The 27,937-nt window shown below is 49.2% G+C and overlaps 1 protein-coding gene and 1 non-coding gene across 8 annotated transcripts in view; both read left to right on the plus strand.

Annotated features, from left to right (window-relative positions):
* The first annotated feature begins 11,953 nt into the window (after positions 1–11,953).
* LOC115847267 (U6 spliceosomal RNA) lies at positions 11,954–12,061 on the plus strand. The gene has a single exon (XR_004037238.1). It is a non-coding gene; the product is annotated as a U6 spliceosomal RNA (small nuclear RNA).
* A 6,253-nt stretch (positions 12,062–18,314) lies between these two features.
* NSD1 (nuclear receptor binding SET domain protein 1) overlaps positions 18,315–27,937 on the plus strand; it is a 136,608-nt gene continuing 126,985 nt past the window's right edge. For 2 of the 7 annotated variants that reach the window (XM_060296680.1, XM_060296681.1), the window contains exon 1: positions 20,487–21,309. In XM_060296680.1, the coding sequence (XP_060152663.1) occupies positions 20,524–21,309 (786 nt within the window). In that variant the 5' untranslated portion in view covers positions 20,487–20,523. Of the gene's footprint in view, positions 18,446–19,049; positions 19,241–20,365; positions 21,310–27,937 lie in introns of those variants that run through there. The other 5 variants (XM_030846934.2, XM_060296679.1, XM_030846932.2 and 2 more) reach the window with 5 other exon arrangements.

Below are 27,937 nucleotides of genomic sequence, written 5' to 3' on the forward strand. Positions count from 1 at the left end.
TTCTGTAATTATCTTATTTGCTCACTCTTTACTGGTTGCCACCTCACTAGAAGGCGGGCTCTGAGAAGCCGAGGGACTGTCCCATTCACAGTTGTACCTGAATGTCGACAACGGGGCCTGGCGCATGGTAAGTGCTCCCTAAATGTTCACAGAATGAATACGTGTTGAATGAATTTCTCAGATTCAAAATTTAAATTCCAGGCTCGTGAGCTGATCTCAAAGAGGCTTCTCAGCCCCTTTAGGAGCTAAGACAGTGCCCCCCAAAATACACACATAGTCTTGGACCACAGTGATGAGCCCTACAGTGTCCACCGAGGGATGGTCGACCCTCCTCTCACCCTCTGATGTGGGGCTGGGAACCCCAAGAGGGCTCAGGACCATCACTGCCCTTACAGCACCTAGGCGCCTACAGGGCGTCTGCCTATAAGCCAGCATTCTCCCACACTGTGTCAGGACAGCATGGGGCACCTAAGAAGGGCCTACAAATCCACAAGGAAAAGACACCTCAAAATACTACAGGGACTTCCCAGGTGGTCCAGAGGTTAAGACTCTGTGCTTCCACTGACCGGGTTCGATCCCTGGTCAGAGAACTAAGATCCCAGCAGCTGCACGGTGTGGCCAAAAATTAAAAAAAAAATTTTATGGTGAGGGTATGATGAGGTGATTGAATGACAAGGAAATCAGAGGTTAGCAAGCTTATGAAGAGACCCTGAAACTCAAGAATTATGCAAGAGATGCTCTCCTTTTTCACTTATCAGACTGGTAAAAGTTAGCAAGCTAGAGAATGCCAGGTGTTGACAGGGATATGGGGGGCCCACCTGGACTGTGGGTGCAGCTATCCCAGAGCCACCTGGGAGCTTTCAGCTAATTATATAAACGAATGTTCTATGATCTAGCAATTTTTCCCTGAATATATACCACCCCCTTTCCCAAATCCTCACACGGGACCACATGGGGAAGTTTGGAGGAGGGGTTGGAGGCAATCTGGAGTCCATCACTGGGAGATGGATGGACTACATGTGCAGAAGACCCAGTGGATGTGCAGCCATGTGAAGGGACCTCAGAAGCCTAGTGCTGAGTGGAAAGGGTAAGAAATGTAGTGAGCTCAAAAGCATAAAGCCATTTGCACAAAAGAAATGATGACACAGAGAACACACATGTTACAAGAACACACACAAAACCATTAGCAAGGCTGCCTGGGGCGCAGGGAGATAAGAATGGGGAATGAGGCCCAAAGGGAATTGAAAAGCAAACAAAGGAATGAAGCCCCGAAATGAAGCCCAGGAGCAATGTACACCCAGGGCAGGGGTCAGTGATGCTTTCCAGAGGAGGTGACGTGGGTGACCAAGCTGAAGAAGAAACCACAGAAGAGGGCTGGGAGGCACAGTAAATCAACAAACATTTATTGAGCACCTACTATATACCAGGTGCCATTCTAGTCAGTGGTTATACCCTGTGATGAAGACAAGCCCCTGCCCTGAGGAGCTGGAAATCTAGAGGTGGGGACAGACATTAAATAAACACCCATGGGCTTCCCTGGTGGCACAGTGGTTGAGAGTCCGCCTGCCGATGCAAGGGACACGGGTTCGTGCCCCGGTCCGGGAAGATCCCACATGCCGCGGAGTGGCTAGGCCCGTGAGCCATGGCGGCTGAGCCTGTGTGTCCGGAGCCTGTGCTCCGCAACGGAAGAGGCCACAACAGTGAGAGGCCCGCGTACCGAAAAAAACAAAAAAAAAAACACCCAGGAAAGCGTTGACTATAATTAACACAGACTCTGAAGATCGATTGGCTGCAGCTGTGAATGTCTACCATGGGGACTGATCCTGGTCCGACCCAGGGAAGGGCTCCATTAGGAAGTGATATGTGAGTTGAGGGAGGGGAGCATTTGGCCTTGTGATGACTGTACGGAAAAGCATTCCGGGCAGAGGGAACTGTCTGCACAGAGGTTTGGAGGCAGGCAGGAGTGGGGAGAATCTGAGCCACTCCAGTTCAGCCAGGGGACAGAGCACAGACAGAGTGAGGGAGGACATGCTGCCGGATGAGGCCACACCACAGAGTGCCTTGCAGGCTTCGGATTTCACTCCCAGAGGAGTGTAGAGACCAGAGAGTGAGGGGCTGCTAGCGCAGATGTGGGGAGATGGGCGAGTGGACTTTTTTAGTTCCTGGTTAGAGCTGGAAACTGGGACAGCACCCCCAAAGGACACACGTGGTCTCCCAAGGTGACGGAAGTAATGAGTCCCAGAGCATCCACAGAGGGACTGTCCATTTCCCCTCCCATCCTCTGGCCTGGGACCAGCACCATCCTGCACAGCCACATTGCAGGCCCCCATGGTGGCCAGGCGATGGAAAGAAGTGGAAATTGAAGGATGTCTTTAGAATAAGAGGGCTTGCTAACGGTGGCGGGGGGGAGAGGAAGGTGGTCAAGAACTTGGAGGTTCTTGGGCAATGGCCAGGAGCTGGGTGAACAGGCTGGGTCCCTGTGAGTGTTTCAGGGGCCTGACAATGGGCTGCATGGAGGAGGGTGAGGCACACAATGGTGAAAATCTAAGTCAGACTAATATAACCTGCTTGACCCTGAAAAAAATCAAACGGGAGCCAGTACCACCCCAACTCTCCCGTCCTGTGACTTGCATCCCAACCACCCCTTGGGCCCTTGGCCTCCTCCTCTCCTTTCCTCACTCACCTCTTCTTTCCTCTTTGGTCTCTGCACCCTGGGAGGGGTCTCCAGAGCAGGGAACAGGGTGGAGAGGACACGCTGTGGTGATGGTGCCACCTCCTGGAGGCCACAAGAAGTGTAGCATCCCACTTCAGCCTCGTGTTCGGTGTGGCTGGGACCTTGGGCTGTACCCATAGAGGTTTCAGGTGGGAATCCTGTGAAGAGATGACTTTCCTTGCTGGTGATCACGTCATTCCTGGAGGACTGTTCAGTTCTGGGTGCTCCATTTTTCAGAGCGGTGCTGATATGCCCTCTCTACCCTACCCAGGGGAACCGCTGTAACCGCCCCTGCTCAAAACCCTCCCACTGCCCTCGGAACTGGGGTAAGGATTTGACCCTGGCCTTAGGCATGCCTTGTTCCTATTAGCTTCAATCCCTACCTGTTCCCCTCCCCCAACACACGCAGCTCCATCCCTTTACACAGGTTTGTTCTCTCTTCCCTACCGGTTTTCCAAACTCTACTCCTCTTTCAGGTCTCAAACTCTCCATTCCTCTCCCCACCCACTAGAACTTCCAGCACCTCCACATTAACTACGCAAAGAGAGGAGGGAAGAGTGTTTCAGTCTATGGGAACAGCATTTGCAAAGGTCTAAGGTGGCTTCAAGGAGATGGGAAGGGCCAGAGACCAGAGAAGGTGACAGAGCTGGTAGGGCTATAGCAACTGACCACACATGGCTCACGGGCAGTGGTGAGGGGCTGAGTCCCCAGCGAGCAGTGGGAGGACAAGATCTTCAGCAGCAAAGGACATGATCAGATGTGTGTTTGGAAAGGTCAACACGAGGTTGCCCAGTGAGAAAGGCACTGGAAAGGCTAGAGTGGGTGTTAGGAGAACAGGTAGGGGCTACATAGGTGATAGCTGATGGGAGCTTGGTCCCCTGAGCCCCTAGTTTTTGCTGGCCGGGTCCTGAGCTGGGCCTCCCAGTCATTGATTCCAGCCTCCCTAATGGGACCCCGACTTACCCCAGTTGTGTTCCATACCAGCTCTGACTGCCAACTGTGATACCCTCCCCACTTCTCATCCCTGGTGTTATGTCCCCAAACACTGCCTGTCCCCTGGAGCCAGCACCTGTGCCTTGTGGGGGCTGCCATCTCATTTAGAGGAAGACAGGATGCTTGAGCTCAAAGTTGGGGAGTCAGTAGTGAGCAACAGAGGTGGGATTTGAAGTGAGGTCTGTCTGCCTTCTCCACCATACTAGGTGTCCTAGCAGTTATAGGCAGGGCTTTGTCACCTGATGGCTGTGCGACTTTGGGTGGATCACTTTACCTTTCTCTGCTTTGGTGTCCTCTTCTATAAAATAGGGGCAATCATAGCAAACTTCCCAACAGGATTTGTGAAGAGTATATGGAAAAAATGCCCATAAGGGGTCCAGCACCAGACACACAGTAGGTGATCAATACATGGTTGCTGTTCACGTGAATACAGTCCCAGGAACTTAACATGCTTACTGGGGAAATGTACTTCAGGGTCCCGAATCAGGGGGAGGACAAAGGGAGCTCAGGAGAGATGGGAAGGGAGGAGAAAACAGAGGGATCATCTCGAGTCAGGTCTGGAGCTAGATGGCCCTGATTTCCAAGCACAGAGCAGGTGTCAAGGGTACCAGCTCTGAAAAGGCTTGAATGACACAGCGCAGAACCACCAAAAGTTCTACAGTTAGAAAAGGCACAGCCAGTGTCCTAAACCTGGGTGGGATGATTTCTCCTCCACAGGTGATAGCACTGACACTGGAGGCCTGACGGAGCCTAGACAGCAGAGCACTGGCAGCAGGGAGCAAATTCTCAGGTTTCAGAAAGCCCAAGTCTAAGTAGCCCTTTTCAGGCCAAAGAATCTCCCTTATGTAATTTCCCATCTCGTCACACGGTGGCGATAGTGCACCACTGGGAAAATCATCTTTACCTGCTGTCTCTGGGCCAAAACAATAGCTAAGTACCAATGCCTGCTAGATGCCTCTAAGAGCTCTGGGAAAATCCCTACAAATCTCTATGAGGTAGAGTCTATTCATATCTCCAACTTACAGGTGGAAATGTAGGCTCACAGAAGTCCAGTAGGACCCATATGATCACCCGACCAGGATTTGAACTCTGGTCTGTATGTCTCTCAGTCTGCCTGCAGCAGTTGCCTGTCCTAGGATGGCAGCTCCTGGTTCTCTCTCCTGCCCCATCACTGAGCAGTGCTGCCTTTGTGGAGTAGACTGCCCTGGGAGTAGAATATTAGACAGGACAAGGAGGACTTTCACTTCAGCTATTTCTTGTTTACCTTGTTTACCTCACTTACGTAGCTTCTGCATTGAAGGTGAGGTGATGGGACAGTTCCCATCCCTGGCATAGAGAGGAGCTAGGCTGAGGGACGAGGCAACTAACACTGAGCACCTCCTCTGTGCCAGGCACTATGCCGACATTCATTCCTACATGAATTCAGCACACAGTAATGAAGAACCCACTGTGTGCTTGTCACAGGTGACACAGTACTCCCAAGCTTTTGGCACACAGCAGTAAATACTTACATATTTATTTTATATGTAAAGATATGTTTTTAAATATTTATACTGTAAATGAGCCCTCAGTTTAACAAATATTTATTGAATGAAACACCTGCCTTCAGCCTTAGGCACCAGTGAGACATTCAGGTAGCAAGTTTGGAGCTGAAGGACAAATCCAAGCTAGAGACTGAGGCTCAGAAATTACTGGCATTTAGGAGATGCCAGTGACCAGATGGGATCCCTCAGGGAGTCTGGGTAAACAATCAGCAAAGACAGGAAAAAGAGGAGGCATGCCCATGATGGGGCGGCACAGAGAAGGGCTTGGGAAAGAGGTAGGAAGGGACCAGACAAGAGTGGGAGCTCCAGGAAACCTTGTCGGTTCCAAAAGGGTCAACAGAGTCAAATGCTGCAAAGTGGAGCAACAAAGATTATGAAATACCACCGGTTTTGGCCAGAGTGGGACTGCTGGTGATCTGAAGCCAGACTTAAGTGGAATGAGGAGGGAGATGAGAAAGGGAGGCCAGGGTCAGTGGAGGCAAAAAAAAAAAGGCAGAGTCTGGCTGTAGAGGCGTTGAAATCTTTCTCTTAACAGGGGAAGAGACTACACGGTTTGTGGGCTGCCAGGAAGGAGCAAAAAGACAGGAAGGCTTGGAGCTCCAGGGGAGCAAAAGGAGAAAGATGCACAAAAGCAGGAGGAAGCATTAGGGCGGGACCCAAAGCCCAAGAGGAAGGCTGGTCCAGTCCTCTTTTCTACCTCTGAGCGATGGGGCAGGGCTAGGGGCAAATTCTGATAAATAGGCGTAAAAGGCAACCGCCGGCTGGAACTGGGTTATGCCAGACATTGAAAGCCTTTTCCCAGCGCGGCCCCACGCATAACACAACCTTTTCTGAGGCTCCACGCAGGCAGAGCAGATCGCCCAGCCCACCTCCTGGCCTCTGGTGATTGGCCCGCGGGAGACACCTGACCGAGCCGGCCAATCAGAGGCGCTCTCCCAGGAATGAGGTCCCACGTGTCGGGCAGAGCGGAAGATGAGCTGTTGTGGCACCCCGGGGCTGTGCGGGTGGCGTGGGTACAGCCATTCTCAGCCCCTGCGGAACTCAGAAGTTGAGGCCCGGCCTCCCCCAACTCCGCCCGGTTCCTGCCTATCCGACTGCTACGACCCCAAGTCCTTTTTGCTGAATCTCCTTCTCTCCTGCCAGCTACTGCGGCTAAGCCGCGGTATGGTCATCCCTGTACCACTGCCTTGACTGGTCCAAAGTGGTGATTTGGCGGAAGACAGACCCAAGTTCCAGTCATCGTGTGACCTACGACAGGTGTTTAACATTGCTGACGCTCATCTGTAGAATGGGATTCTTAATGCCTACTGAGGTGTTTTTGTGAGGATTGTAAAGCCCAGTGCCTGTACACCGTGAGCTCCCAAAAACATAGGTTATATTTTTTATGATTGTTGATATGCCTACCTTTCAGGAATTCACAATCCTCATTATTTTTTATTCCTCTTCTCTTATTAGAATGTAAACTGCTTGTCCATGGGAATGTGCCTGTATGCCTTTTTAGTCTTCCAACTCCATTATTCCTTCACTTGGTCTGACAAGGGTAAATTTAACCTACAGAAACAGTAGCGGGACAAAGTATACAAAATCATGGAATATATAGCACGGAAAATCTCAGCAGTTAGCTGGGGATATTCATAATGCAACAGTGATGTACTGGAAAAAAACATCTTAGAAAACTGCCAAGTACCAGCTCTGTGAGCTCAGGCAGATCTTGACCTCTCTGAGCCTCGTGAGAACAATAATCATGACTGTAACAACTGCAGGACTCGCCATGTGCTAGACACTATTTGAAGCTCATATTAACATTTCAACAACATCACTTGACAGAGGACACACAAGCACAGAGAGGTTCTATTACTTCCTTAAGTTCACACAGCTATTAAGCGGTAGAGCAGCGGTTCAAGCGAGGCTTCTGGGCCAGAGGCTGTACCCATAACTTCACTGTGTGCTACCTCTCAGGCACCAGCACAGGCAGCTGGCACACTGAAGACCCACTACACAGAACTATGGAGAGGGCTAGGGCTAACAGGGCAAAGTCTTCTGCATCCAGGAACCAAAGGAGGCCAGTATGGCTGAAGGGTGTAGAGGCAGGGGAACAGGGTAGACAATGAGCCTGGACTTGCAGGCAGGTTCACATCTTGCACGGTGTTCTAGGCCACAGTGAGGAGCTGGTGTCAGCACAGTGGAAGCATGTGACTAGGTGTTCCGAGGGCATTTCACACCCCTTGTTGCCACAGACCTGAGATGCAGAAGGCAGCAAGGGCCTCTCTCTTACTGTTAGCTTCAGTCCCTGCCCAGCCTGGAGATCCAGTGCCTATCATATCCCTAAGTCACCTGGCTGTCCTCCAGGGTCCCCTCCCTGGGCAGGGCTAGAGATGCCACCACCTTGAGGCCCCCTCAACTCCTCCTCTCTGGTCTCTTAATTGCCTTAGGCTCATTAATATGACTAATTAGATAGGCCTTCTGAAATCACCTGCATCCTCCCATTGGCTACTATACAAACCCTGAGATGCCCTATTATTTAAGGCCTCTGCAAGTATCCCTGGGGCTTATTATGAACTCTAGACACATCAACTGACTCTCCAGGCAAGGGGCCCAGGATTTGTGGGAGCAGGGAAGCGCTTTTGTTGACTGTCATGCCTTAGTTGTTCATCTCATTGGTTCTGTCTTATCACTGACTCCTCTGGAAACTCCCTGGCATTCTCCTCAGGAAATGTTGCCTGTGGTCAGGGGCCCTGGGCTATGGCTTCCCTCCTGCCTCTGCCAGCCTGGGGCCCAAGGCCAACTTCACATGCACCCTCTCTAGCACTTCCCCCCTTGACCTTTCATCTGATAACCTTTTCACCCTAGAACCCTGGAGGGGATCCAATCATGAGTGGAGGGTGCCCACTGGTTAGGCCCAAGACTGGGCTCCAGCCCCAAGGTCACTCAGCTGTCCTCAGCTTCCTTGAGCCTGCAGCCCCTCCCTTCCCCTTCACTTCCTATCTCTGGAGAAAACAGAGGTACTGGGTGGGACCTCTCTCAATTTCCTTCCCTTCCCACTTAAAACATAGCTGAGGCCCCTTGCCTTTCCCTACATGTCCTCTGCTCTGTGGTCCATCCATCCACCTATGACCCCATTCATACACCCTGCACCTCCTTGACCTCAGTGACTTCTCATTATTGTACCCTCAACTTTCCCCTCTCAACTGGCTTCTTCCCAAAAGCATTGTACTTATTCGAGGATTTATTCATTCAATCCACAAATATTTATCAAGCATCTACTCTGCACCAGTCCTTGTTCTGGGCATTGGGAACAGAGCAGTGAACAAGTCCTAACTTCTTGGTACTTCCATTCTAGACAGTGAGAAAGATGGAGGTGTGGACCAAAAAAAAAAATTAGGCAATTAAGACTTTGTAAGTTGGGGGGAGGGATATATTGGGGGTTTGGGATTGACATGTACACACTGCTATATTTAAAATAAAATGCCTCTCCATAAAAAAAAGAAGACTTTGTAGTACTGGCATAAAGATAGATCTATTGATCAATGGAATATATTGAGAAATGAAAAAGAAACCCATGCTTCTATGGTCAATTGATTTTTTGACAAGGGTGCCAAGACCATTATTCAAGAGGAAAAGATGGTCTCTTAAAAAAATGGTGCTGGAACAACTGGATATCCACATGCAAAAGAATGTGAAGTTTGATCCCTATCTCACACTATAGTAAAGTAACTCAAAATAGACCAAAGTCCTAAATATAAGGGCTAAAACTATAAAAGTTTAAGGAGAAAGCATAGGGATAAATTTTCATGACCTGGGTTAAGCAATGCTTTCTAAGATATTACCAAAAGCACAGCAACAAAAGAAAAAAATAGATAAATTGGACTTCTTCAAAATTAAAAGCCTTTGTATTTCAAAGGATACTATCAAGAAAGTGAAAACGGGGCTTCCCTGGTGGCGCAGTGGTTGGGGGTCCACCTGCCGATGCAGGGGACACGGGTTCGTGCCCTGGTCCGGGGGGATCCCACATGCCGCGGAGCGGCTGGGCTGGTGAGCCATGGCCGCTGCGCCTGCGCGTCCGGAGCCTGTGCTCCGCAACAGGAGAGGCCACAAACTGTGAGAGGCCCGCGTACCGCAAAAAAAAAGAAAAGAAAAGAAAGTGAAAACACAACCTACAGAATGGGAAAAAATATTTGTAAATCTTATATCCAAAAAGGACTTGTATCCAGAATACGTAAAGCATCCTTATAACTCAACAACTAAAAAAGACATTACCCAATTTAAAAAAATGTGCAAAGAGGGGACTTCCCTGGTGATCCAGTGGTTAAGAATCCGCCTTCCAGTGCGAGGGATGCGGGTTTGATCCCTAGTCAGGGAACTAAGATCCCACGTGCCGCAACTACTGAGCACACAGGCCACAACTAGAGAGAAGCCTGCGCACCGCAATGAGGAGCCTGCGCTCCGCAGTGGAGGATCCCACAAGCCGCAAAAAAGATCCCGCATGCCGCAACCAAGACCCAACACAACCAAAAATTTTTTTAAATGGGTTCTCTTTAAAAAATAATAATAAAAGATCAAAAAATGTGCAAAGAATCTGGATAGACATGTCTTTTTAAAAAATAATTTATATTTTTTGGCTGCGGTTGGGTCTTTACTGCTGCACGCGGGCTTTCTCTAGTTGCAGCAAGCAGGGGCTACTCTTCATTGCGGTGCACATGCTTCTCATTGTGGCAGCTTCTCTTGTTGTGGAGCTCTGGCTCTAGGTGCGCGGGCTTCAGTAGCTGTGATGCGTGGGCTCAGTAGTTGTGGCGCACCGGCTTAGTTGCTCAGCGGCATGTGGGATATTCCTGGACCGGGTCTTGATCCTGTGTCCCCTGCATGGGCAAGCAAATTCTTAACCACTGTGCCACCAAGGAAGTCCCTGGATAGACATGTCTTAAAAGAAGATATACAAATGGCCAATAAACACAAGAAAATGTGCTCAACATCACTAGTTGTTAGGGAAATGCACACTGACTGCTAATGGGTACAAGGGTTCTCTTTAAATGATGAAAATGCTCTGGAATTAGATAGTGGTGATGGCTGCACAACTTTGTGAGTATATTAGAAACCACTGGGGAATTCTCTGGCAGTCCAGTGGTTAGGACTCTGTCCATGAAAAAATTTGTACACAAATGTTCATAGCAACATTGTTCATAGTAGCCCCAAAGTGAAACCATCACTGATAAACGAAACATCAACTGATAAGTGAAATGTATATCCATAGAATACAGTATTATTCAGCGATAAAAAGGAATGCAGCACTGCTACATGCCACAACATGGATGAGTCTGGAAAACATCATGCTCAGTGAAAGAAACCAGACATAAAAGACCACATACTGTATGATTCCATGTATATGACATATCCAAAACAGGCAGATCTGTAGAGACAGAGAGTAGATGAGTGGTTGTCAGGGCCTGGGGGGAGGGAGGGAATGGGGAATGACCAACTGCTAATGGGTACAAGGTTTTTCTTTAAGTGATGCAAATGCTCTGGAATTAGATAGTGGTGATGGCTGCACAACTTTGTGAGTATATTAGAAACCACTGGGGAATTCCCTGGCGGTCCAATGGTTAGGACTCTGCCCTCTCACTGCTAAGGGGCTGGGATTTACTCCCTGGTCTGGGAACTAAGATCCCACAAATGCAAGGTGTGGCCAAAAAAAATTTTTTTTTTAGTTAATTAAAAAAAAAAGAAAGAAACCACTGGATTGTACATTTAATTTTATTTTTTAAATTTTATTTTTTGGCTGCGCCACATGGCTTGTGGGATCTTAGTTCCCTGACCAGGGATTGAACCCCGGCCCCCTGCAGTGGAAGCTCAGAGTCCTAACCACTGAATCGCCAGGGAATTCCCAGATTGTACACTTTAGAAGGGTGAAGTTCATGGTATATGAATTGTATCTCAATAAAAAGAAAATAAAGAAATAAGTGGGGAAAAATCAGATCATTTCAGAGAATGGTAATTGCTATAAGTTACCTCAACAGGAAGATGTAATAGAGTGACTTTGGGTCAATTAGGGGTCCTCAAGGTGAGAGAGAAGCCAAGTGAGCCTGTCTGAAGAGGGACTCTTGAACTGATAGATGGAAAGAGCCCTGGCAGAGCTGGGAGCGGAATCTTCCAGACATAGGAACACAGGCCCTGAGGTGGAATGGTTTACACAAGACCAAGTCCCTTCTGCCTTTAAAAAAAGCTCTCCCTCCTAGCCCCTCTCCAACAGTTGCTGCCTCCTGTTCTACACAGATACATGTTTTCCAGTCATGGTTTTTGCCTAAGGTCTTCACCTGGGGGATGTGAAGACTTTCCAGATTGTTCCGAGCATAGTTGGAGTTAAGGGTACAAATTCCCAGACCTTTAACTTCCATCTGAACTCCTTGATCTGCCTGAGAAAACACCTCTCTCTAGTTCTTTCAGATGGCTTCCCACTCATGAGAGAAAAGCCACATCTCACCCAGATGAATCTCCCTGAACGGGCACCTCTGGAGAGGAAGGTGCTGGAGAGCCCTCAGAGCTTCCCAAGGACTTACTTCACCCAGTAAACTCAGGGCAAGGCTTTGGCCTTGTCTGTCAGTCCTAGAATTAGAACCCAGCAGGGGGATGGTTGTCATGGGGAGACATATTAACATGCTGGTTTTAATTGAGAAGTGGAGTCAAATCTTTTCCGATTGAAAGTCAGTCTGAGTTCTGCTTCAGCAACACATATACTAAAATTGGAACACCACAGAGAAGATTAGCACGGCCTTTGTGCAAGGATGATATGCAAATTCATAAAGCATTCCATATTCTTATATTAAAAAAAAAGTCAGTCAGTTGGCTGAGGGATTTGATGATGGGGCCTGGTTTTGGCATTTCAGACACATGAGAGACGTTTTCTATAAATTGATAGAGTTGAATCTACAGCCCCAAGGTTTTGATTAAGATATATTTAAAGCACACATGTAGTACACCAAAAATTATATTATTTGCAATATATGACTTAAAATTAGATATCGACTTTCAAAGATGAGTGGGTATATACATATTCTCTTAAAATTATTTTCTTATAAGTTTATTTACTTATTTATTTTTGGCTGCATTTGGTCTCTGTTGCTGCGTGCAGGCTTTCTCTAGTTGCAGCGAGCGGGGGCTACTCTTCTGTGGGCTTCTCGTTGCAGTGTCTTCTCTTGTTGTGGAGCACGGGCTCTAAGCATGTGGGCTTCAGTGGTTGTGGCACATGGGTTCAGTAGTTGTGGCGCACGGGCTTAGTTGCTCCGTGGCATGTGGGATCTTCCCCGACCAGGGCTCGAACCCGTGTCCCCTGCATTGGCAGGCAGATTCTCAACCACTGTGCCACCAGGGAAGCCCCTCTTGAAATTCTTTAAAGGGGTACTTGATCAAAAAATTTGGAAGACTGGGCAGTCCAGTGGTTAAGACTCCGCACTTCCGCTGCAGGGGACCCAGGTTTGATCCCTGGTTGGGGAACTAAGATCCTTCATGCTGCTCCACATGGCCAAAAAAAAAAAAAAGAAAAGAAAAAAATTGGAAGACCATCCACTTTACTAAACCCTTACCCCAGAGTCTCATCCCTGCCTTTATATTACCTGAGCTCCTTTTAGTATTTATTGAATGACTACCGGGTATAAACTCTGAGCCACCCCATCACTTGCCAGAGCAGGACCTTTTATAAGCCACTGCTTCTTTCTCAACCTCTGTTTTCATCTGTAAAATAGGATAATATCCTCTTTTTGCAGGGAGAAGATGGGTGGTTGGGTGTAAAATGGTAACCCTTAGGCAGGCAGAAGGTAGAGCCACTCTCCTGGCCACAGGCTACAGACCTCCCCCTTCCTCTGACTGCATCCCCCCAGAACCCAGCATTCTTCAACTTCCCCTTCTTCCCCTGGGAATCAGTATGTTCAGAAGTGCTCCTCTGGAGGCTAAGGGTACATCTGAAAAATCAAGTGCCCAGAGAAGGAGAGGTTTGGGGTTGGGGAGGGAAGACTGACCTGTCGGGCTGGGAAGTCTGGTGGCATCTGAAGGAGGTGTCTTGTGAGCAGCTGCTCTGTGTAGGCCCTGCCTACATTCACATATTTAATCTGCACAACCACCCCATTTGTGAGGCTCAGGGAGAGGATGGGACTTGCTGGTAAGCGGCCCCGGCTGCAATTTGAACCGACATCTATCTAACTCCAGGTCCTATAGGCTCTCTTACACTTTCTGAAACTGTTGTCTGGCACAGAGACTTGTGTGTTCCTCAAACATCCCTGAATCCTTTTAGGGATGGTTTTACACAATCATTTAGTCCACAATTTGAGCTATAATTCTTCTGTCTTTTGGAGACACAGACTTAGAGAAGAGGGGAGGGGATAGATGAAGCATTAGGAAATGTTTCTCCAGCACTTACCCTGATCCTCACAGTCCTGGGCTTGGTCACTGGAGGTCAGAGAAGCATATGCGCTCTGTCTTGTATAAGGGGCTCACCAACTGGCTGCGACCAGAAATGTAAAGCCAATAGTTACTGCAGGGGCTCATTCAGGAAAAAATGACTGCCTGTAAGGGTGGAATCAGGGGAGACTGCCAGGAGGAGGAATCTTCTAAACTGGGCCCTGAAGGATGAGTAGGAGTTTGCATGACAGGGGAAAAGGCAGAGTGACCAGCATGAGTGCAGGCTGGATGGGATGTGGCCTGTCCTGGCACAGTGAGTATACTGGGCAGCTGGGGAAGTGATGAGGGCAGGGGGGCAGGGATTAGTGGCCACTACACACAGGGCTTTCAAAAAAGAATGTCTGAGAGACAGAACAGTTGAAGGTGAAAATTTGAGTCCCTGGGGTGGGGGCTAGGGCCGGGGCTAGAGGGTCAGATTAGCTGACATTTTGGGTAGGAAGGAAACTACTGGAGGGCTGCATGGCTTCAAATGTGGCCAAACCTTCCTCGATCTTAAGTTCCTGATCCAGTTCTGGGGAAACCACTCGGTGAGAGAGAAAGAAAACAATTCTTGGACCCATCACAGGGATGGTTGTGGTGTTCACCAGATTAGTTTGGGACTAATCACCAAAGGCCTCCAAACCTGGCTGTTTCATCAGAAAGCAGATGCTGCTCCTGTCCAGTGAGGATGAAGAGCTTGCACTGGGAGTTGGGGTTGGGAGTTTGACTTTGAATAGGTCACACTTCCTATCTGGAATATGGGGCTAACAAGAGTGCCCATTTCAGGATTAAATGAGAGAGTGTCTTACAGAGTAGCTGGCACAGAAGAGAAGTCACACTGTTATTATAACCTAACAGTCCTAGCATATCCTAAGGTAGGGCCCTTGTGTTTCTAGAGGAGGTATCAATCTCTTCTGGACACTGCTGGCAGAGTGAGCTTTCAACTGCACAAGTGAGATTCTTAACCTGCTTCTTAACCTTCCATGGCTCCCTGCTGCCTTCCAGATAAAGCCTGAATTCTTTAACTTGACCAAGAAAGCCCTCCACTGTCAGGCCCCTGTGGCTTTCCCCATCTTCATCTGAGGCCTCTTATTGCACTCATCACCTCTACTGCTCCCGCCACGCACTACCCTCTGGTCACACTGAACTGTGGTCAATTCCTCCAAAGCAAGGTATTTCTCTGGGCTCTTCTGCTGGAATCTCTAGCTCATCCCCTTCTTTCCAAACTATTCCTGTGAGTCCTTCTGGACTCCCTCTGGATGTCACTTCTGTGGAAGCCCTTCCCTGACTGTCCCTGAGGCCACCCCAGCTCTCCCAGCAGCTCTCTGGTTTCTCTCTCAGTACTCAGCTCTCTACCTTGTTACTTATTCTCTGCCTTTCCCACAAGGCTCTGAGGGGGAGCTCAATAATTATCTGCTGAATTAATGAATGAAAGGGGGGGCAGTTGTAAGAAAAAAGAAGTACACTGGTGGAATGTCTCGACAGGTATCTCTTTCAGCAGGTTAGGAGTAACAGTAATTTACAGATGAAGAAACTGAGGCTAAGGTAATCTCACTTTGCCTGCCACTCAAATTCCTGAGCACCTGTGGGCAAGACACTGTGCTGGGCCTTCTCACAGACAGTATCTGGAAGGTGTGCTGGCTAAGAGCAAGGGATTTGAGGCTGATCACACCAGATGACAGGATGCTGAGACCTTGCAGAAGGGCTTAATCTTTTGGACCTCATTTCTTCACAGGGCTGCTAAAGGGTTAAAGGAACTCATGTGTGTCAAGTGCAAGTGCCCAGCATGGTGTCCAGTACACAGCATAGACTCAGAGAGTATTATTGATGCTACCTCTGTCTTAAGGATGGGAGGCGCAGGCCCAGAAAATTTCCCTGTGCTGAGACAAGGAAGGCCAGCCACAGCCAGCCCTATCCCTTCTTCCCCCACTTCAGAAGCCAGTGTCCTTGTGAGAATATTAGGTCCTGTGGGTTCCCTCAGCCCAGATCTGGCACACATGAGGTGCTTGGCCAGTGCCTGCTGGATTGGGGAGGCTCCAGTAGGGGCTGCTGTGAATGAGACCTCTGCAGCCGTATTCCACTCTAAGAGGCAGGAAGGGACACTTGAGTCATTCCAGGAAAGTCCAAGAGATTTTCTCTGGGATTCCAGTCTTTTCCCCGAGACCATCAGTAAGCTGTTCATCCCCAGCTGCCTGTCCCCCTTTAGCCCCTACTCCTATTCCGTGGGGCCTGGGAGGTTGGAGAGCAGGGTTCCTATATATGGCAGGGATGTGTAAAGGTCAGCCCTGGGGGGAACCACTGTCCCGGCCCCTCTTCACACCTTAGCACCTTTATTTAACTGTTTCTTCCTAAGGCCTGGGGTTTCCTAAGGCAGGCATCTCATCCTTTGTTTACCCAGCACCCAGCAATACTGCCTGGAATGCAGGAAATGGTTACTGAATGAAGCGGTGAAACACATTTCAGCATTCATCAAGTGCTTAGTCTGTATAGGCCCCTAACACTTACTTTCACCTTGCAGGATCCTCACAGCCACCCTGTGCATTGGAAGCCATAGGTGAGGAAACTGAGGCCTGGGGCTGTTAATCGACTGGCTCAAGGCCATACAGTGGCAGCTCACAGGCCCTCAGGATGGTCGTGGGAAAGTAAAGTGTTGAGAGTAACCTTAATGAATTGGGGCAACTGGCAGGGGGTAACTGTCAGTCAGAAATGATTGGCTCAAATTATTAGGTGTGAAGAAGGAACCAGTCAGAGCTCCCCCACTGAACTGCCTAGAAGGGATTAGCAGGAGTCACTCCTTAGTAGAACAAAGGGCAGGTCCCTGTAGGGCAGTACCCTGGGGTGTAGACCCAGCTCTTCTCTGGCTGATCCTAGCATACAGAACACTGTCAACTTGATTTCGCACCTGGGAACAGTCAGGGTACCTCATCTCTTCAACAGAAGGAGGCCCTCTGGGGTCACAGTGCTCCCCTCATCACTCTGGTTCCAGGGGGCGCCTTCCTTCAAGACAGCCTGCTGCTCTCTTGGCAGGAACTGCATCCCAGCACTTAGGTGTGGTAAGGACCTGTTGTGTATCTCCTTGGCTGGTCTGTGGGCCTTGGAGGACAGGAGGCTAAGGGTATCCTGAGCTCCAAGCCAACTGGGGCCAGTTTTGGGGTGAAGGTTGGAGTAGGCCGAAGGATGAAATTTAGAGAGCTCCGCGCCAAAGCCAAAACCGCGCAGAGCAACGCCAAAAGTGGCCTTTCTCCCAGGTGGTCTCACGGTTAACAGATAGAAGGATGGCGGGTAAACACTCCACTGGGGCAATAATTATGCACATTTACTAAGCCCTGGGAGGAATGGTAGTCACGTGGCTCTCGAGGGCGCCGCCCTCAGCTTTGAGATGGAGTTAACTCTAATCACAGAAGGCTTTCTGGAGGAGGCGGAATTTTTATGGCGGTCGATTGTGGTTTTCTCTGAATAGCGAGGATGAGTTTAGCACTCTAGGGACCAGATAGGTCCCGAGGTGAGCTTTTTGTCGGGGAGCAAGCCTGGGGCGGGGGTCGGAGTTGTATCGGGTTAGGGGAAGGACCTGGGGGGGTCGGCGTCGCGGGGTCAGGTTGTTTGCGTTCCCCCGCTTGCCTTCACGTTGTCTTTTGTGATTGGACGCGCTGCAGCCGCGCTAGGCCGGTGCTACGGGGCCCCGGGCACTGGGTGCAGGCCTCGAGGTGCCTGGCGCCCGAGAGCAGAGCGCCCCAGGCCAGGGATTAGGCCAGCAGGCTTGGCGGGGCCAGCCCGGCGGTCCGCCCTCCCAGCGCTGTTCCGCCGGGGTCCCGATGCTCAGCCCGCGGGGGTGAGGCGCGCGCTCCCCGGGGAGCAGGGTTGCTGAGCAGGCGGCCTGCGCCGGGCGGAGGTGGCACGAGAGGGCCATCTGCCTGGGTGCAGAGAACTGCAGCGTCCGCGGTGCGAAGCGCGACCCCTCCGGGCCCCCAGCTCGCGTCCACTGCCCCGCGCGCACTCATCTACTGACGCCCGCCCGCGCCCCCGGCCCAAGTCCCAGTGCCAGGCCCAGACCCGGACTAGGCGCGGGAGGCGGTGCAGGGATTGATTAGTGGACCCCTCCCCCAGCACTCCCCTCGCCCCGCCCGAGGCTGCGAGGACCCCTGGGCCCGGGGGTGGTGAGGGAGCTTCGTCCCCGCGGTGCCCGGGCTGGGGACTCGATCTCACTGGGAGGGGGCCGCACCGCGGCAGGCCGAGGTGCGGGCGCGCTGTCAGACTGCTGCCCGGCTCGGGTGCGGGGGGGGGGGCGGTGGGCTCAGCGCGGGGGTCGCCCGGCCTCATCCCCCCTGCCGAGGCCACGGCTGGGCGGGCAGTGCCCGGGCCGGTAACCCGACCCGACCCAGCTCCCGGGAGCCGCTCACCCCGCACGGCCGGGCAGGGGGAGGGAGAGGAATGGGGGGGAGGGGGAAGGGAAGGGGTGGTGGGTGAGGGGCTGTGGGGACCGCAGGGCCGAGTCCCCGGCCTGTCTGCGCTGCTCTAGGGTGGCTGCCTTTGGTGCCTGGACGAGCCAGCCCCCTACCTCGCGGGCGTCGGGCCTGCGGCAGAAGGGAGCCCTGGGGCTGTACAGGCTTGGCTCGGGGAGGCAGACCCGAGCTGCTGCCTCCATTTTGTTTCCTGCTCAGCTTGGTCTGTAGTGGTGGTGGTGTGGGCTTGGGGTGCGGCCGGGCAGGGGGTTCACCTGCGGCCGCGCCTGCTCGGGGTTTGAGGCCTCGAAGACCCCAGCCCCAGCCCCCAGGTGAGCCCCGCGGTAGGAGGGGGGTTGCCTTGGCCTCGGGCCGAGCGGAGCGGGCTGAGGGCAGGTGCCCAGTGGATGGGGAACCAGGGCTGTAACCTAAGATGGAGGCCGGGACTGACGCGGGCCCGAGCGGGGCTGGCGGGGCGGTCGGACAGGCCTCAGCCCGGCCAGGTGCCGCCGGGGCTGGGGCTCGAGACCGGTAGGGTGCTGGAACCGTGTGCAGCCCGGGGCCGGCGCAGCTCCCTGAGGTAGGTGAGGGGATCGGAGTGCCACCCACGACGCCCGCAGGCCCCGACACTCCGGTGAGGCGCGCGAGGCCCCTGGGGAGCCCGCCTCAGACCCCGCCCGGGCAGCCGGGCCGGCCCGTAGGCCCGGGCCGCGAGCTGGCGCGCAGGGGGAGGAGAGGGGGCGGCAGCGGCGGCTCCGCTGATTGGGCGGCGCGCTCGCGAGCCCGACTTCACCCGCCCTGAACCCCGAAGAGTGAGGCAAAGGAGCGCGCGCCTTGGGGGAAGGGGTGCGCGCGCACTCGGGGCCCCAGCCGCACGCGGGCCGGCGCGAGGCGCTCGGTCGCTCGCGCCGCCGCGGGGGCGCGCGCGGTGGGGGTGTGAGGAGGAGGAGGCGGCGGCGGAATAGGCCGGGGCAGGTCGCATTCGCTGCCTTCTACCCTGAAGAGAGACGCGGGGGGAGGGGGGTGCGGTGAGCGGCTCCGCGCTCTCCCCACCGCTCCGCTCGCGCCCCAGTGTAATGAGGGTCACCCCCTCCCCCCAGCCGGCCCGGGAGGGGGCACGGGGCACGGTAACTAGTGCGCTGGGGTGGGCGGCGGGCAGGAGCGAGCGGAGGGGGGAGGCGGGCGGGCGGGGAAGATGGTGGTGGCCGTGAGGTGAGGGGCGCGGGGGAGGGCCGGGCGCGGCACAGGGTTGGTGGCCGGCGGCGTTGCAGCCGCAGGCCCCCTCCCCCTCCATCACTACCAGCCGGGCTCAGGCCTAGCCGGCCGGGACGCCGCGAACTTCCTCCCCGCGCGGCCAGTGCCCCGCCGGCCTCCCGCGCGCACCTCGGCCTCCGCCTCCTTTCAGGTAGCCGGCTGGGGGGCATGGGGCCGGCTGCCCTCCTGCAGCAAACTTTGCTTGTTGCTGAATATTGATGAGTGAGATCGGCTCGGCCAGGAGGTGCTGCCGGCGCTGCGGGAAGGAGCGCGGCCCGGGCAGGCGGCGGCGGCGTCGGCAGCAGCCATGTTTGTCAAGCTGTAGCAGCTGCTGCTGCCCTGACTCGGCTTCACTGGCTGCCTCCGTTTCTCCCCCTGCCGCGTTCCAGCCTCTGGGCCCTGCAGCCGTGGACCGAGCAGGCCTGCAGTCAGAAAGGCGAGCTTCGGGGTGCACCCGCTTCGGCCGACTCGCCTGCGGCCAGAGCACGGCCGCTGCAAAGGCTCCGGTGCCGGCTGGGGCGCAGGGTGCAGCGCTATTGTGACCGCTGCGCCCGAGCTAGCCAGAAAGGATGGGGGGATAACCTTTTTGTGCAGCGTCCCGGAGCCCCCCTCGAACCCTACAGCCCCCTCCTTCGGGAGATCCGGCCACAGGACCCCCAGCGGGGGAATGGAAGGACTATTGCTGTTTGAGATTTGGAAATTTCTACTGCCAAAGGGATTTTAATTTTAGATCAGCCCAACTGTCCACCAGTCTGCAGTGCAGAAAAAAGGGACGGCTGTTTCCATGTGGCAAGATCTGCCTATCTCCGGGAAGATGGAGTTTGCGGAGTCTCTCCGAGGCCATTTTTCCATCGTCAGCTGGGGAACTTTTTCCGCCCATGGAAGTGCAGTAGAACTAGGCTTCGAGGCCACTAGGCCTCTTGAAGTGGCTGCCATTTTGAAGATAAGAGCCAAATGGCCTATTAACTCAGATTAATTGCTGTGTTTTTGGATTCCAGGTTGATGCTGACCCAGGATGGATCAGACCTGTGAACTACCTAGAAGAAATTGTCTGCTGCCCTTTTCCAATCCAGTGAATTTAGATGCCCCTGAAGACAAGGACAGCCCTTTCGGTAATGGTCAATCCAATTTTTCTGAGCCACTTAATGGGTGTACTATGCAGTTATCGACTGCCAGTGGAACATCCCAAAATGCTTATGGACAAGATTCTCCATCTTGTTACATTCCACTGCGGAGACTACAGGATTTGGCCTCCATGATCAATGTAGAGTATTTAAATGGGTCTGCTGATGGATCAGAATCCTTTCAAGACCCTGAAAAAAGTGATTCAAGAGCTCAGTCGCCAGTTGTTTGCACTTCCTTGAGTCCTGGTGGTCCAACAGCACTTGCTATGAAACAGGAACCCTCTTGTAATAACTCCCCTGAACTCCAGGTAAAAGTAACAAAGACTATCAAGAATGGCTTTCTGCACTTTGAGAATTTTACTTGTGTGGACGATGCAGATGTAGATTCTGAAATGGACCCAGAACAGCCAGTCACAGAGGATGAGAGTATAGAGGAGATCTTTGAGGAAACTCAGACCAATGCCACCTGCAATTATGAGCCTAAATCAGAGAATGGTGTAGACGTGGCCATGGGAAATGAACAAGACAGCACACCAGACAGTAGACACGGTGCAGTCAAATCGCCATTCTTGCCATTAGCTCCTCAAACTGAAACACAGAAAAATAAGCAAAGAAATGAAGTGGACGGCAGCAATGAAAAAGCAGCCCTTCTCCCAGCCCCCCTTTCACTAGGAGATACAACCATTACCATAGAAGAGCAATTAAACTCGATAAATTTATCTTTTCAGGATGATCCAGACTCCAGTACCAGTACATTAGGAAACATGCTAGAATTACCTGGAACTTCATCATCATCTACTTCACAGGAATTGCCATTTGTAAGCAGTTTTTGGTACAACTTAAATATATACATAAATGTATATATACAGGCAACTTAAAGGGAAACTATAAAAACCAGTTATAACTAATTGGTTTTTTGTTGTTTATCAGTTCACAGATGAAAGCCTATTGCTAACGATAAGCTCTTTGGGGAAATTTTACTTTGATTTAAAAAATCATCTTCTATTATATGAGTTTGGTTCTTTTTTGATTTTTCCCAATTAACTCTCCATTGAGGACTGGCTAAGAGTTAAACTTTAAGGGCATTTGATTGAGTTCAGATTTAAATGTTCAAGGTGGAGGTATACATTTGTTTAGCTTTTTCTTTTTTAAGTGAGCCTGGCTTTGGCTTGCTGGTATCATGAGTACAGGTGAACCAGTTAATTACCTGGAGTCCTGTTTCTGCGTAAGGCATGGCTTATATTTTTAGTTGATGGGGTGACTTTTGCTGCAGGTCGAAGTGCATTTGGGGTAAACATTCAGAGTAGCTAAGATGAGAAGGCCTTCTTGGACATCAGTCAGAATTTAAATTGGGCTGATTTTCCTGAACTACCTGTGGTGCAGCATCCTATGCTTCAGGTACCTGCCACCATTAAAACCTTTCCAAGTTTTAAATTTTGAAGTGTATAAAAATGTGTGGTATGGGTGTATGTGTATAGAAATGGAAAAAAATGTAATTTGAGTTACTCATTAGTGCTACATACTATTGTTAGATAGTGGTAAATGATAAAGTTTTTTTAAAAGTTTGATCTTACGCAGAATTTTTTGACTATTCCTAGTTAGCTAAATGATCAGTTGACTTCTCTTAGCTTCAGTTTAATCACCTTTAAAATCTGATTGTTTTAACTTGATTGTTAAAAGATTCCTTTCAGCTTTAAATATTTGATTCTGATTTTGTTTCTGTCCAGACACATTGTCATGGTCACCTGTAATGTCACCAAAGAGGGTCCCATTTCCTCCCAACATACTGCTGAAATACTATGTAAAGATTTAATCAGAGAAAATTTTATGGTGTGTGATGATAGTTATGAGTGCATTAAACATTCATCTTACTGTATAGCCCTGCTGTTCTTTAAAGTTAGAGTGAGAATGTGGGTGTGTCACTTTTGTTTCTGTTGATTCATATCTTAAATATGCTTTAGTACTCCTTGATTTCTTAGCTTGCAGTTGCAGATTTAAAAAATTTGTTTTGGTAGTAATCTAGAGTCTGTATTGTCCGAGGTATTTTTCAGGGTAGATAGGCTGTATTGGCAGCCTATTGGCAGCTCAGACAAATCCTTCTTCGTGGGTTCATGTTGAAATGTATTTTACATGTATATAGTTTTGTCTTTTGAACTACATAAAAAAACTTAGATCTGAAGGTGGAGATACATATTTCTCTAGAAGCATACAAATATAAATCTATCAAAGAAATGTCAGTGGAGTATAGGTTCTATTAAAAACAGTTGAAAATACTGGAGCCTATAGAAAGTATGTTATGCATCTAAAATGAGAGTTAACAAACTTATATAAATGTAGAAAAACTTTTTTCAGGTAGAAAATCTAAATTGCTTAAAGATTATGGACTTGAAGAAGCAAGTATCTTTATTCTTTTTTTTGCCCCCCCCACCCAGCTCTGCTGCTCGTGGCTTGCGAGAGCTTAGTTCCCGGACTGGGGACTGAACCCGGGCCACGGCAGTGAAAGCGCCAAGTCCTAACCACTGGACCGCCAGGGAATTCCCATCTTTATTCTTTCATTCCGGTTGTAGATGAAATCTATTGCTTTGATTTTCGCTTTTGATGTGTGTATATATATATTTTTTGCCGTTGATATTTTTTAACTGAGGATTTAAAGCGAAATCAATCTCAAAATGCAAATGTAGTTGAACAATAAACCACACACTTGATGTTTTGAGACTATTCACAGTTGATTGGTTGATGTGGCAGGTACAGAGTGCTTACTCTGTATTAGATCCTGTGTTCAGGGCTAGAAATTAGAAAATCTTTTGCAAATGCTATTTGTCTTTTTTTCTGTCTGTAATATTGTGATAGAATGAGATTCTCCTGGCGAGATTAATAGTAGTTATTAGGGCTTTAAGCCTCTGTCTGGAATTAGGGAAAGACACATAGTTCAGCATCATATTGCCAGTTGTTTTGTACAACTAGCTATCAGCAGACTTTTCGCCTCCTGTCATAAACGAGCAGCCTCTTCAGTTTACCTTCATGTCCTTCAGTTTTTTCTGTATACAGTGATGTGAAATGGTTGTCATTACAGTTAATAATCCTGACCTGGTGCTTTTATATTTAATTGTGTTGATACTGTCTAATTTCTGCCTATGTACATATACAATGTACAGTGCTTTGTACATTGTAGATACTTGGAAAAAATCTTCAAGGAAGGTTGGTCCCCAGAGCTCCAAGTTAAAGCAGTCAATAACTTACAGTTTATTAAGTGCTTTGGTCTGTATTATCTTATTGGGTCTTCATAGCCTTGTAGTAAAAACAGATGTCATAGAAGACATAGATCAACCTTCAAGGCACTTGATGTTATTGGAGACAAGACTGAAACCCTTGAAACCATAGAATTATCTGAGTACTCTTGGTTTTCTTTAGTGACTTTTGAAGGTCTCTGACACTCTTGCCTGGGCCTGAAGTGACTCATGGTTTTCTCACTAGGCTTATTGCAGCAGTTGTTTGTTTGCTACTCTTCCTCACTTAGATATTTTATGGAGATAAATATGAATAGAGTTAATTTATGCTATGGTGGTATTCATGAATTTGGGGATCCTCAAAGTTCTTAGGATGTAGCCAGCCTCCAGGATGGTCTGACATACATTTTATATTAGTGATCCTCTTTATCTAAAGACTGCTAAAAATGAATACACTCAAAATGAGGACTAAAATTTCATAAGTAAATAAGGAGAAAAAGGTTTATTTAGGATTTTATATTAAAAAGTAAAATTAAGAATTATAAAAGTAAGTTTTATTTATTTATTTTTGAAAAGACACATATATATATCTTTTAAATATTATTTTTTATTTATTTATTTTTGGCTGCCTTGGGTCTTCGTTGCTGCGCGCGGGCTTTCTCTAGTTGCTGTGAGTGGGGACTATTCTTGCGGTGTGCGGGCTTTTTGCGGTGGCTTCTCGTTGCGGAGCACAGGCTCTAGGCACGTGAGCTTCAGTAGTTGTGGCACATGGACTGAGTAGTTGTGGCTCGTGGGCTCTAGAGCGCAGGCTCAGTTGTGGCGCATGGGCTTAGTTTCTCCGCAGCATGTGGTATCTTCGTGGACCAGGGCTGGAACCCGTGTCCCCTGCATTGGTAGGCAGATTCCCAACCACTGCGCCACCAGGGAAGTCCTTAAAAGTAAGTTTTAAACCTTTATCAAAATTTTGATTATGGGACTTCCCAGGTGGTCCAGTGGCTAAGACTCCGTGCTCCCAATGCAGGGAGCCTGGGTTTGATCCCTGACTAGATCCCACATGCTGCAACTAAGAGCCCGCACACGGCAACGAAGATCCCACATGCCGCAACTTAAGACCTGGTGCAGCCAAATAAATAAATACTAAAAAAAAAATTTTTTTATTATGATGGCAACTATTTGTTATAATAAGGCAAGAATCAAATAGATTTTTAAAAATTTTGTCCAGCAAAATTGTACCATAGGAGATGGCATACTTTATTTTGCTTCATTTTCTCATTATGATCATAAGGAGGATAAATTTTTAAAAATATTTAAGGACTTAATCAGTTTTACTGAGGTTTTTGTTTTAAGAATATCCATTATGGAAAATTTCAGGTGTATACCGAAAAAGAGAAAATAGTTGAATTTCCATGTGCTCCTCACTTAGCTTCAAGAATTACTGATATTGGGACTTCCCTGGTGGATCAGTGGTTAAGACTCCGCGCTTCCGCTGCAGGGGGTACAGGTTCGATCCCTGGTTGAGGAAGTTACACATCCCGCGAGGTGCAGCTACTCCCCTCCCCCTGCAATAAAAAAGAATCACTGATATTTTGCCAGTCTTGTTCTATCCTCTCTCCACTGTGTCATTCACTAACATTTCTTAACCCTTTGATGTTCATATCACTCTTTGAAGCTCCTGTCCTGTATCCTTAACAGTTGTCACTTGTTTACTGGTTGACCTAGATCAACTTTTCCTTGCCTGTAATTGGGGTGATTCTTCTTTATTATTTACATTGACTTTAAGGAACACAGCATCTTTTTGCCAGATTTGTTTGCAATTTTACCTTGTAATTGACTTGCAATGTAATACTAGTTAGTGCTTCATTAGGTAGTGACAGACACTGTATCGTACATGGGATGGATGTTTGTATAGAGACTTTTTCTTGGCCACTTAAAAATAGATATCTTGGGACTTCCCTGGCGGTCCAGTGGTTAAGAATCCGAGCTTCCACTGTAGGGGGCATGGGTTTGATCCCTGGTTGGGGAACTGAGATCCCGCATGCTGCGTGGTGCGGCCAAAAAAAAAAAAGGTATCTTGGTGTTGTAACAATATCCACCCGGTACAATCTTGGAGATCCAGAAAATACTCAAAAACCACTCCGTGTACTAAGTTCTGTGCTATGGATGTTTACATGGTTAAGGAGATCAATGGAGAGATGAATGAAACTTAGAGCTTCAAGGAAGAAGTGGGACTTGAATTAGTCTTGACTGGGTTAGGTTTGGTTAGGTTTAGAAGGGTACTTTGGATAAAGAGAACTAAATTGAACATAGTATTTTCAGAAGGTTGGGTAGGATGGGTGTCCTCAGGTAATAAGGCCTAGAAATCCAGACTGTGGCATTTGGTATTGATGTGATAGGAACTGGGATCCAGTGAGCAATTTCAGCTGAGAAGTGATTCAATGAAATCTGTGTTTGGAAAACTTTGGCTAGTAGAGAGTAGAGGCAATGTTAGGATGTAGGAGTCTGTTGCAGTAGTAATTAAAAATTAGAATTGATCAGAGTCAGTAGTAGAAAGAAAGGGGGTAAGTCCAAAAGATTATTTCAGAGAAGGGAAAATTGGCAGCCCTTTTAGGGTTGCCTGGATTGGAGGCAAAATTGGAGCCTGGATTTAAGGAATGAAGGAAAGAGATAAGTGCAGACGATGTCCACGGCTTGTCGTGTTGGTGCCTGAGACAAAAATGATTCCTCAGGGGTTTTCTCCTCTTCCCTTCTCATCATCCCAGCAGTTCTCTACTCCCTGCTTTTCTGTCTCCACACGTCTCAGTTTCTGCTCCTTATCTGACTCTGTCCTTGCTGGAGGCCCTGGTTTTATTCATTACTCTTTCCTCTTTCCCTCTGGGATCTTTATTCTCAACCTTCACTGCATCACTTTTTCTGCCTAAAAACAGAATGACATCTTCCTATTCTAAAGGAATCTTCCTTTATCCTGTAACCTCTCCGATTATCTTTCCTCTTTACTGGTGAATTTCTTGAAAAAGTTGTCTACTTTGTTTACGTCTCCTTAAGCTCTGTGAATTGGCTTCTTTTTTTTTTTTTTTTTTTTTTTTTTGCTGTACGTAGGCCTCTCACTGTTGTGGCCCTCTCCCGTTGCGGAGCACAGGCTCCGGACGCGCAGGCTCAGCGGCCATGGCTCACGGGCCCAGCTGCTCCGCGGCACGTGGGATCTTCCCGGACCGGGGCACGAACCCGTGTCCCCTGCATCGGCAGGCGGACTCTCAACCACTGTGCCACCAGGGAAGCCCTGAATTGGCTTCTGTACTCTGTTGAAACTGTTCTTTTCAGAGTCACAAATGACACCTCCATACTTATCCTACTAGATGTGCAGCATTTTGACCACGACTCCTTTTATGACTGCTTGTTCTCTTTTCTTCCTCTTTCCTTCATTCTCTGCAGCCTCATCTGCTTTCATTGATTCACTTTACTGCTTCTCTACTGTGTGAAAACTCTCAATCTGACTTCTGAGCTTCAGACCAAGAAACTCAAACTGCCACCCGAATTTCTCTTCCATCTGTATCATACTCACTTTTTTTTTAAAGCTTTTAAAAAAATTATTGACATTGCTTTTTTATTTTTATTTGTTTATCTATTTATTTGGCTGCGTTGGGGCTTCTTTGCTGCGCGTGGGCTTTCTCCAGTTGTGGAGATCAGGGGCTCCTCTTTGTTGCGGTGCGTGGGCTTCTCGTTGTGGTGGCTTCTCTTGTTGTGGAGCACGGGCTCTGGGTGTGGGGGCTTCAGTAGTTGTGGCATGCGGGCTCTAGAGTGCAGGATGAGTAGTTGTGGCGCAGGGGCTTAGTTGCTTCGCGGCACGTGGGATCTTCCTGGACCAGGGCTCGAACCCATGTGCCCTGCATTGGCAGACGGATTCTTAACCACTGCGCCACCAGGGAAGTCCCCATACTTACTTACTTTTGACCCTATCTCTTTTATTGCCAAACATGCTTTTCCTTCTGTCTTAATGATGGCATCATCCTCCATTTCTTCTCGAGGCTGGAAACCTTGGAGTCACTTATTTGTTTATATGATTCATAATACATTTGAGTGCCTCCTCTGTGCTATGCACTGCTAGTATTAAAAAAGGGAAAGACGTAGACTTGCTTTTAAGGAACTTTACTGTGGAAAACAAGTGTAAACAATGACAATAACAGAATGCCACGTGGTCTGATAGGTGTTATAGGTACTATGG

Source organism: Globicephala melas, chromosome 3 (assembly GCF_963455315.2).
Source record: "Globicephala melas chromosome 3, mGloMel1.2, whole genome shotgun sequence".
Lineage (NCBI taxonomy): Eukaryota > Metazoa > Chordata > Mammalia > Artiodactyla > Delphinidae > Globicephala > Globicephala melas.